Source organism: Mercenaria mercenaria, chromosome 6, assembly GCF_021730395.1.
Source record: "Mercenaria mercenaria strain notata chromosome 6, MADL_Memer_1, whole genome shotgun sequence".
NCBI classification, from domain to species: domain Eukaryota; kingdom Metazoa; phylum Mollusca; class Bivalvia; order Venerida; family Veneridae; genus Mercenaria; species Mercenaria mercenaria.
Window position 1 is genome coordinate 83,544,092 of NC_069366.1, and position 11,623 is coordinate 83,555,714.

The 11,623-nt window shown below is 34.5% G+C and overlaps 1 protein-coding gene across 1 annotated transcript; it reads right to left on the reverse strand.

Annotated features, from left to right (window-relative positions):
- Positions 1–370: 370 nt before the first annotated feature.
- LOC123549980 (serine proteinase stubble-like) lies at positions 371–11,024 on the reverse strand. The gene is made up of 8 exons (XM_045338426.2): positions 10,918–11,024; positions 10,377–10,480; positions 9,111–9,188; positions 8,015–8,174; positions 7,561–7,641; positions 5,730–5,831; positions 4,740–4,919; positions 371–449 (listed from the first exon to the last, which is right to left on the reverse strand). Exons 1-7 carry the CDS (start codon positions 10,961–10,963, stop codon positions 4,747–4,749), a joined length of 744 nt encoding a protein of 247 aa, XP_045194361.1. The 5' UTR covers positions 10,964–11,024; the 3' UTR covers positions 371–449; positions 4,740–4,746.
- Between the last annotated feature and the right edge of the window lie 599 nt (positions 11,025–11,623).

Here is an 11,623-nt window from a genome sequence, read left to right on the forward strand (position 1 = left end):
AGAACATATAGCAAATTTATTTACTACTGTACAACCTTTTCAGATCATTGATTTACCTGTGATCAAAAATAACGACAACTCTTGCTTCAAAGGGAGATCATAATTGAGAAAATAAATGAATACACTTGAGATAGTGTACGTATGTTTCCACAACTAATTGAGACACAGAGAATGCTTTCGGAGTATAAAAACTTTCAAAACCTCGACAATAAAATTACTTATTACTTGATATTTAGCCGCAGACTATTTCTCGACATGATGCAGGGCATTATTGGTTTGGACAGACCGTTGTATTTATAAACAGATGTTTCATCTCCAGTATTAGCATTATGTAGCGTCACAGACTAAATTGTAACACAAACGTCTCAACAATCATATTCGTAAGTTTAATATATAGTCTTTTACAATAATAGCGGGTGAAAAGTTCTGGCTTTGCTTGACGCCGTCGTCTGAAAAACAAACAAATGAACAAACATTACAGACTAATATTTGTTTCTTATTCCCTTTCAAAGCGTCTTTTGTAAGAAGATGGTGTATATTCTACCTTTTGTCGGTTGATTTGTAAACAACGCTTGTGGTTAGTAGTAATTCCTATTGCTTTTTGTCAGTAAGTCAACGGGGTGTCAAATTTTCATTTACACAGAAATGGTTTCGGATTAACAAAAGATGTATGTGAGATACAGCTGTCAAACGTCTTAAGATGAATGCCAGTAGCCTATATTGTGTGGCCCTATAGAAGAGCACAGTGACATAGGGATTGAAATCTGGGTTAGACCAGTACCTCAACAATACTCCAATCTTCAAAGGTTGCATGCCTGTTTCATTAGATATTGTTTTGGTGTTTAACCGATGTCACCGTCTCAGTGTTATCTCTAAACTGAAAATGATTTCTAATCAACAACTGGAAAATGCCTGAAATCGTAGTTGCAAAAGTTCAAAGCATTCTTGCTGCAACACATTACATGACACATGTCAATATTTCGGATATTTGTGAAATAAGAGGACAACATTACGGACTACTAGCACTCCTTGACCGAGATGAAAGATATTTACTCATATGTTTTACGTCAAAATTTAATAAACTGGCAAATAGTATAGTATTATTTATTCCTGAGTATTGTGACAATCAAGCAAGCCATTTAAGTATTAGGGTTAGGGTGGGTCCATTAGAATTATATCAAAAAGCACATAAACAAATTATCCCAAAGAGACTTGACTAGCTGAAATATCTCCAAGAGCTTGCTTTAATACGGTGATCTAAGATAAGAAGTGTCATATGACACACAGAACTAGGTTAATTAAAATTTCTGTTTCATATCTGAATTTTTGGCAGTATCTGGCCTAATGACAACGTAGAGAAATTCTTGAGCTCCAACCATAGACAGATTAGAAAACAGTTACCCGATCTGTTAAGGGCATGTCAATATAGTTTCAATGATCTCTCAGGCTAACAGAATGAAGATTATATGGCTAGATTCCTTAGTATCCGGTGTCCAACATAGTGTCTACTTAGTGTTTGCCTTGGTTAAAGTCTAGATATGAACCGCACCATGAGAAAACCAACATAGTGCATTTGCGACCAACATGGATCCAGACCAGCCTGTGCATCCGCGCAGTCTGGCCAGGATCCATGCTGTTCGCTTTCAAAGCCTATAGCAATTAGAGTTAGCGAACAGCATGGATCCTGACCGGGCAGTCTTGGATCCATGATGGTCGCAAACGCACTATGTTGGTTTTCTCATGGTGCGGCTCATATGACGAAGTATGGCTAACCCTTTGGGACTGCCTGGCGTAGTGTTGTACTAGTGTCAACCGGGGTTAATAACGAGAATGCACCAGAAAAAGTTTAAGCGTTGGCATTCAGCTAAAATGTTGTGAAATTAATGTTAGAAAATAATGAATATTTTAATAAATTGATGAATATTAACTTTTTGAGAAACTAGTTATAAAGAAAAATGAGGACTATTCTTAAGATGCTAATGAAAGAAAAAAAAAGAAAAGGAAAGAATGTTTTAGTAATTAAGTTTTTTATTGGATTTAACGTCGCACCGACACATGATAGGTCATATATCGACTTTCCAGCTTTACCCCAGGTGCCCATCCGTGCATTATGTCATCACGAGCGGACACCTGGGTAGAACCACCGACCTTCCGTAAGCCAGCTGGATGGCTTTCTCACATGAAGAATTCAACGCCCCGAGTGAGGCTCGAACCCACATCGATGAGGGGCAAGTTATTTGAAGTCAGCGACCTTAACCACTCGGCCACGGAGGCCCCTTGGTAATTAAGTATCCTTCTAATCAAGTATACTTTTATAAGTATTACATTGCCTGCTGTCAGTAGGTGACACCGACTTATTGTAAGTGTTTGTGGGGGTCATTAAGTTAGAGTTCAAGAATGCATTTTACATAAAACTGAAAACAACATAGACAGCAAATAAGAGCTATTAATTTTATATTGTACATATGTAAAAAGTAAACAAATTAAAGGCAAACGAGAATAACTAGTTCAACTAACATTTCGTTAGTGTTACGATTCTTTCATGAAAGTTTTTTTTTTCAAAGTATTCTAGTGAAGCCTGTTAAAACAAAAATGTTCCAGTTAACCTCTACCCTGCTAAATTTCTAGAATGGACTGGTCCATCAATCAATTTGGGCAATACCATTTATTATTTAAAGGGGTTTCCACTGAAAATTTACTGACTAAAAAGCGAACAATGCTGTCCATGATCAGCTGCTCTTGGTCTGCAGTCGTCGCAAAGGCAGAATCACTTGGTCGCAAAGGCAGAATCACTTGCCGCCAGCAGGCTAAAGGTTAATAAAATGATTAAACAAGAAGAGATTCAATTATACGGTATATCGGCAGTGTTGCAATTATATGAATAGGATCTGATTTAAATATCCACACCCTATAAACGATTGTACTCCCCCTCTTCCTGTTGCGACCTATCAAAACAAACAACTGGCAGGCCAAAGGTATGAAATCGTCTTCAAATTAATTATTTTGCTTTAGCCAGTGTGTGTGTTTAAGTTTTACGATAGGTTGAACATAAATATGTGTATGTGGTGATTTAACAGATGAAACAGACAGGTAATGTTTACAAAATGTTGACTGATCACACTCATTGCATGGAAATTCCCTCGACCAAGCCATGAAACTGGTGAATACCATGTCAAATTGATTTGCAATCATGTTGTTTTCTGACATTAGCATGCATACTCTATAAACATGTGTAAATAAAATGTTGCATATAGCTGTTGCGTTTTTTGAAAGAAATTACTTTTTATCTAGACGATAAAAACATTCGCTGTATGCCGACTTGCCAATTTTGATATTTTATCTGAACTCTTTTTTGCGACTGACACTGTATTCCATTTTGCGACTTAAGTCTTTAAATATTTGACCTTTAAGTGTGACCTTGACCTTGGAGCTTGGAACTGTGTCTTGTGTGCGACATATTGTCTTATGATGGTGAACATTTGTGCCAAGTTATTTCAGAATGCCTTAATTCATAAAGAAATTGTGGCCCGGACACGAAAAATTGACCCTTTTTTACATTGTGACATTGACTTTAAGATAGTTCTGCAGATTCAGTCCAAATGCAGTCTGGAAAAACATAGAAGTGGGTTGATGTAGTTCTGCACGTCTAAACCGGAAGTGGTCGAGTAACGTCATTTATCCGGAAAACGTGGATATGTGACCTGTCTGTTTTTATGCGGTATTAGGGTTCGGCTGGGATAGCAACTAAATTATGGGGATGTTATAAAATATAAAGGATATACAGTTGTAAATAAAGGAGAAGGTTCACTTTTGCCCAAAAATGGCATAAAAACTGAAAGTCTCTAAATGGAAAAAAAATCCAAGTTTTCTTTCATCAAGAAGTTGCTTTCAATATTTTACCATTTATTTGTTATCGAAGAAGATAATGATGAGGCGCTGCGTCTGTAACAAATCCAAGTAATTGCAGGACCAAATGTATGAGGACACACATACAAGCAGACCAGAGAGACAGACCGCATAGCGACTCCTATATACCCTTCCTCCTTCAAACTTCGTTTTTGCGGGATATATTATGTAGAAATATTACAGGAGCAAGGGACCAGCCGATATTTAATAAATGGCAGTTGCTTATAGGCATACAGTCTGTTTTTACGAAAGTCGCAAACATTTGTACAGTACCGCAAGCAAACATGCGCACAGTCAGGACATCGCACCGAATCTTCTTTCATTGACGGTTATAAACAAACTGGAGGTTTTAGCAATGATTTTATTTAATTTTACCAAACTAGTATTCTTTCTTTATCCATGAAACAGTGGTATTTATATGTAGATCATTCTTCAAGCAAGAAATATGTATTTTTGACGTCGACAATGTGCAATTTCTAGACAAAATCAGTGATCAATCGAGTTTTTTTGCTATAATTTTATCTGTAATTAGACTAACACATAACATAAGGAAATAAATCATGTTCAGCTTCCAATAAAATATAAAAAAACATCCCAATAAAGCATATTAATCACTTTAAAATAGTTTTATCCAACTATTAGCTTTCAGCTTATTGTTTTGATCGGTCGCAACAGGAAGAGGGGGAGTACAGTCGTTTATAGGGTGTGAAATATCTAATACACTATTCGTCCTGTTTACGGATCGAGGTTTTGCAATTTTTGGCTTCAATGATACCGGTAATTTGATTTTTTTAGCTATAGGCGTCTTCTTTTAATATGTTATATCAAATTACTTAAATGTTAACAAAGTCCACATGTTTTACGGCATCGTTTTTGTGCGAGGACGTAGCCAGCACCAGCGTCGGGATTACAATATCCGAAAAATTTCATATCTGCGCAGGAAAATGTGACGTCATCGAAGTCCATGCAAGGTTGCAATCTCGTCTGCGTCGTGGGAACAGTGACCACAAAATCTGCGTAGGTTAATATTTTGTGTTAAATATAGACAATTCATAGAGAGTAAACAAGATCCACATATTTTTTTGTCAAACCGTCGACCTTAAAACGGCATGTATTTGTATTGTAAGGGTATTCCAAACTTGTTGACAATAAAATCACATACTAGTATGCTCTTTCGTCTTAAAGTCAAATCTCCTAATCAGTTCAGATAAAGTTCATACGTATTTTTGCCGTGCTAGACATGTGTTGGCAAAATTACATCTGTTTCAGTTTCAACATCGGCGAAAGGAAATTACTGCAGAAACTGTAGGTACAATATTCAGCTTTATAAAGATTTGTTCCTCCAGAACATTATAAAACTTCAAAATCTTAAAAACAGCTGGCAACATTAATCAAGTAAAAATTCATTGTCGGTGATATTGGTTTTCTGGGAAAGTGTTAATCTTTAAAAATACAGAGCGTCTTTGCTGTAATTTTGTTGTGAACTTCAAAATATTTATCCAAATGTGCTTGTTCTTCTATACATCAAAGAAGAAGAAATCGTACCGGGCCGACACCAGCTACAGCCTCACAACTAACGTTATCCCAAACTTGCGTTGAGACGCAACATATCTCACTAATTCACGGGCTTTTACATTTGATTTTAAATTACAGAGCAATGAAAGCACCGTATACATAAAGAAAATAACATAAGACCAGAGGCAGCCCTATGAAATTGCTGATCGCAAGAACTGTGAGGTTACCCTTTCCGACGTTCCGGCAATACGTTTGCTTCGTGAAACTGACAGGTGAGTAATGAATAAATTTTAAAAATAATTGATTACTTTGTTTTGTTGTTGCAGATGCATCAGGAATAGTTGTTGTTGGTGTTGTTGTTTTTGTCGGTGTTGTTATAATCGGGGTTGTTTTTGTTGCTTCTGAAGCAGCTGAAATAAAAAATACCTTGTTAATACAGATGAACTATCTAATATTTTCACTTCTCGGTGAAATATATAGGATATTTGTTTGTTGCAGTGTAAGATCGAAATATATTTCACCTAGTGAACACTATAATGCAGCCACGAGTGAAAATGTAAATTATGGTGTTCACACATTGCGATCTTACACTGAAACAAACACATTTTCTATCTAATTATGTGCTTTTAATGGTTTTAACCAAACTATATCCAGTTTTTTCCGCGCAGCGTCACGTACATGGCATCATGACGTCATAATATGGTGACGTCAGGATATATTTGTAGAAAAACTGTAAATAATTCCATTACGTTTTCTAATTTCTTTTACATTTTATTATAATAAAATGTATGTATTTATAATCCTTTTAGTATTTCATACATCTATATCTTTACTGAAGTATATTTTGCAAGGAATTTTCTATTATTTATAAATCATGTTCTTTCGCATTCAAGTGTACTGTAGTTCCGTACCAGTGAAAAATAAAAATGATATTTTCACTGATAAATTTCAGTATTTAACTGAAGTGCATTGAATAGATATTTCATATACATTGAAAACAGACAAATACGTTTATTTTATATTTACAAACACACTGCATAGTACAAATACGAAATGTCAGCATAATATATCTTTAAAATGAAGTAATATTTACTACACACATATTTTGTTACAGTAGCACCGCTGTTACAGGTGCTAGATAGTGAACTAGGGCATGAAGCTGGTGTGTTTGTTGACTACAATGCGTATGACTATATTGGACAATAGTTTAAGACTTTGTAGTAATATATATTTAGTAATAACCGAGATAGGGTGAACGGTATCAAAATAATTGCTTAGTATAAAAGAGACTATTCATGGAATATTTCAGCAACAGTAATGCACCATGTGTCATATTATGTGGTGAGAAAAAGTGCATCATGACTTTCACCTGAAATTCTATGTAAAATGGTAACATAATTCATAAAATGTTATAGCCTAAATTATGGAATGTTGGTAATGATGTGGATCAATCGCTTAAAGTTTGAATGAAATCCGTTTATTCTCAACAGAAGTATGGTGAACATACATGTACATTTAAAAGTAAACTAAGATCGTAAGTAAACTTGGACATAATTAATAAAATATAATAAAAGTTATGGACTATTTTGTTTGAAATGATAGAAATGTAGTGAAAATGCATAAAAATATCCTAAAATTCAAAGTGAAAGATTTATCGACATTGTGTCGTATGATGTTATCGATAAAGTAGAACAACAATTTTAAGTTTAAAAGCATTAAATTATAAACTGAAATTTTAAGTAAAAAGGGTGATACGTTATGAAATAATGGAGCAAAAGTTATGGCTCTGTTTCATATGATATGGGTTACAATGAGGAGCAACTATTTGAAGTTGGAAGCAAATCCATAACGAAATATTATAGATAAAATGAAAGTGCATCAAAACTTTAACCAAGGTGTGGACGTGGAACGTTCGGCCTCGCCGATGCCGGGTCAAGTATGATATAGGCGAGCTTAAAATGGTAGATGCACTTCCATTAACAGCATAATGTAGCTAGATGTTTCCATTTTGATCTGAATATCAATGAAAGACATTTCAATATATATATATATATTTTATATTTAAACATGAAAGAAGGCACTCCAACTTTTTGCACTACCTGCATACATTAATAATGATAGTAAAAAATCAATACTTACACTGTGACTGTCCCATTGTTGTCGGAGGAGCATGAGTCACTGGTTTCACGGGTGTACGTGTTGTTGTAAGAAAGTACTGAGCTGTAAGTTGAAATCATGATGTCACTGTCAGTCTTCAAATGATTTAGGAAGTATTTACGGCAGGTGTATGTTAAGTCTTATGTACGTTTTTCAGGCAGTAAAGCTGGTTTGTGGAAAATCGGTAGATATATTAAATTTTCCGCAAATGGCTGGAATAATTAAGGAGTAGAAATAGGTGTACACCGCATATATAGAGACTTGATATTGGCCTTATGACCTTTGCATCAAACAACCAAAGAAAAAGAAAAAAAAATGAATTTGATATTACAACAAACTGAAACATTAGGTGTATGTTTTTAAAAATATTTTTCGTCTCAAGAAGTCTAGAAACAGATTGCGTTCAAAAATATTTAATTGAGATGTAATTACTAACAACATGAATCTTGTTGAGAGCTCCAGTGATTATGACATTCTCTGCACAAAGGGCGACCCCAATGGTGTTCGTACAATGTTTCGTGCACGGGTTCGGGCGGCGAGGGTCCGTGTTGGTGGTGATTGTCATATTCCCTGTTCTTACATTCTTGTTTAGAAGACTGCAAAATATTTAATTTATATTTCTGAAAGACAGGTAGTGTTTCCTAATATTTAAACCTTAATCAAAAATAGTCTTAATCTTTAAAAATATAGAATTTTGTATGATCATAATATCGCATTCTGTGATAAATAGATGATATCAAATGAAATAGGATGTTATACTGAAAGTACTGAATAAGTTAATAAGTTAAAAAGAGAGATTTTTCTATTTCTACACATCGTTTATGTCTTGTTTATCTACTGATTTAATACTTATGTGATTCATATTTTTGTTTTTGTTTTTCTCGGGTTTAACGTTACCACGACACAATCACAGGTCATACTGTCACTTTCCCGCTGTTCATGGTAAATAAAGAACCCCGGTGCTCCTCCGGGTATTATTTTGGCCACAGACGGTACTAGGGAAGAACCACCCATTTTCCATAAGCCAGCCCGATGATTTCGTAACATGACAGACTTCTACACCCCGAGGAAGTTTTCAAATCCCATATCGGTGAGGGCCATGTGATAACCACTTGGACACGGAGGTTCCGAGTTGTAATTATAACAGTTGAGCTTTTTACTAAATCAACACTTAAGGAGAGCAGTGTGACATAGTTCTAGAAACCAAATGATTATACCATCTCTAACCCTATTTGGTAGTAACCATGAGGCAGCTCTATGTTTACATCCAAAACAATAATTGGCATGTTGTGGTTGAAGTTATGACGTCGTGAAATTCAATAAAGGTGAAAGTAAAGGTTTGTGAGGCGGGTTTCAAATAATATCTACCTCCAATAGACTTTATGCTTTAAAAGCCGTTATATGACCTATAAATGTGTCAGTGTGATGTTAAACCCGACAAAAAAAAGCTATGCATCAATTATAATCTGTTGTATATAATGTTTGAAGTGTATGCTTAGTGAAAAGGTTTCTATATGTAAAATTTTACTTACAAACGCACCTCCTCCACAACCGTATCTGAACCGGTTCTCACCGTGTAGATGGTATACTTCGGTTACACAAAACCTGGACTAAAATTGATATCATTAAAATAGGTCCACATACTAGGCTCATGTTTTGTATTCATATACGTAACGATGAGGCTTATGTTTTATATAATATAATTTGCTTTCATATGCATCATGATAAGAATCATGTTTAAAATACATTAAAATTAAAACACGCTCATACAGATTAAGTTGAGGCTGATGTTTTTGTATCATTCACATCACATATAATGTTAATATACAACAGGATAAGGGTGATGTTCTTTATCTTTAACATGACATAGTTTTCATATACATTGTGGGTCAACAGAGGAATAAACCTTTGCAAATGGTTATGTTTTCTGGCTGTCATTGCATCAGTTTTAAAAAAATGATTCAGTTCAAGAGATACCTTTCAGTGCTTAAACCATTTTGAAATTAAAAAGTGAGAATGTTTTATTTAAATTAACTAAGTACAACTGACTGTCTTTTCAATGATTTCCCCAATTCAACTATAGATGGAGTTCACCGTTTCATAAATTTCCCATACATTGAAGTGTATTTGCAGATGTTATAAACACGAGAAGGAGAATGCCAGCCGATGCGATATACATTAGTTTTCAAGGACTCCAAAATATCTGCTTATTTCTACTTATGCATGTATTTTACGCAATTAAACCTTAAAATTTGTACTTGACATATAATTTAATATGTTTTATATAAGAAAATGACAATTCCATATCGATTTCATTGTTTGGAATTTTACAAATTCATTGGCAAAGGGCTGGATTTTGTGAATAGTCCTTACATTTGAACATCTGATTTGTTGTGTTTGATCACAATCATGAAACTGATTAATCCATAAGTTTTTAAATCTAAGTTTCATAAAAGATGTCACTGTGAATCGAATAGTTATTTGTATACCTACCATATTTGTGTGAACTGTGTAAAATACAATTTATATTTCACACATGATACATATCCAGCGGGCAAGGAGAATTAATTGGTGGTGGATCGAGTGTTAAGCCGTATGGTCTAGTCCGCAATAACAATAGCAATAGGTAGAGGTGTATAATAAAAGTGTAGATTTAAACTGTACACTGATCTGCAAGGATGAACTCGGCTGTCAAAGAGCGTCATGCGTGATCCACTGCAGTGTGATAATAACCATGATATTATTACTGTATGTAATTTATTAAGCTGTATGTTCTTTTATATTAAAATACATCTTACCGATTGACAGTGGTGTATCTCCGTGCATTCAGATGGGTCTTTGACAAGTTTTGGGCATATTAGGCACTTCCTGGTGTTCCCTTCTGCCGGCACCCTTGTAACCACTGCAAAAATATCATTGTGGCCTGTTGCAATATTTTAATAATGTTTATGATTTAATCCTTTCAGACAAGGCTTAATAAAATTGGAATGGAAATCTTAAAGTTTTCTTCCCTGTTTGAAATTTCAACTTCAGCTAACGTTTAGAATAGTTCAATAATTATTCTCGTGCCATCGCATTGTCGCTTGAAACGCGAAGCTTAAACAAGTCAACAAACAAACACGAGATTTTGAGTAAGTGTACCCAGATTTGCCCAAAATTAATATCAGAAAAATTTCACACAGGGAACAACAAACTAACAGGATTTTTTCTGTATCTGGTCATTTTACGACCAATATATCCTGTAAAAACATCAGTTTGAGTCTAACTCTGAATATAATATGACCTTAGTGGCCAGTAAGAGCAAACAATAAATCTAAAATATATAGATATAAATCTTACAGCTTGCTAATATCAGAAAGAGTGTAAAGGCCGCCATCTGCTCCATCGAAATAAAAACGTCTGTCAAAAGTTAAGTGTAAAGATTATGCGTATTTGACCTAAATTAAAAAAATGTTATCTTTGTTCGTGCCTGTAGAAATTATATACATTGACTGTCTTCATATACGCCCTCTGTATTTTTTTTTGTTGCGATAAACAACGGGAAAATATTATAACGTTAGTAATGTGGCTTCCGGTTGACTACTTCTCGGATGAAATAAGTCCAGCGTAATCTTGACCATGATATTTCAATGAACATGTTAAATGGAAAATAAATAAATTATTCAATGTAGCTTACCGTCTGATTTACGACTGTCCCTCGTTCAGATGCTTGCATATTTAACCACTCGTAGTGAAATTCCTACGCGTCTGAACCGATATACCACTCAAAGGCCCTTGATAATTTGAAAAATAAATATTTAGATAATGCGAAACAATGTAATCTAACATATAATCATTTTGTAAGACTATCATATAAAAATTTGCATAATAGAAACTGTATACTCACTAAATGTAATGTCATTAATCTAGTAAGGACAGCAGAATATTTAGAATTATTATGTTTTATTGTTTAAGGCGTTACTGTTGTCTTTCTCTTATGTCGGTACAAATAGCAACAGAACAGAACAGAACAGAACAGAATTGTATTGATCTTTGTACATAATAC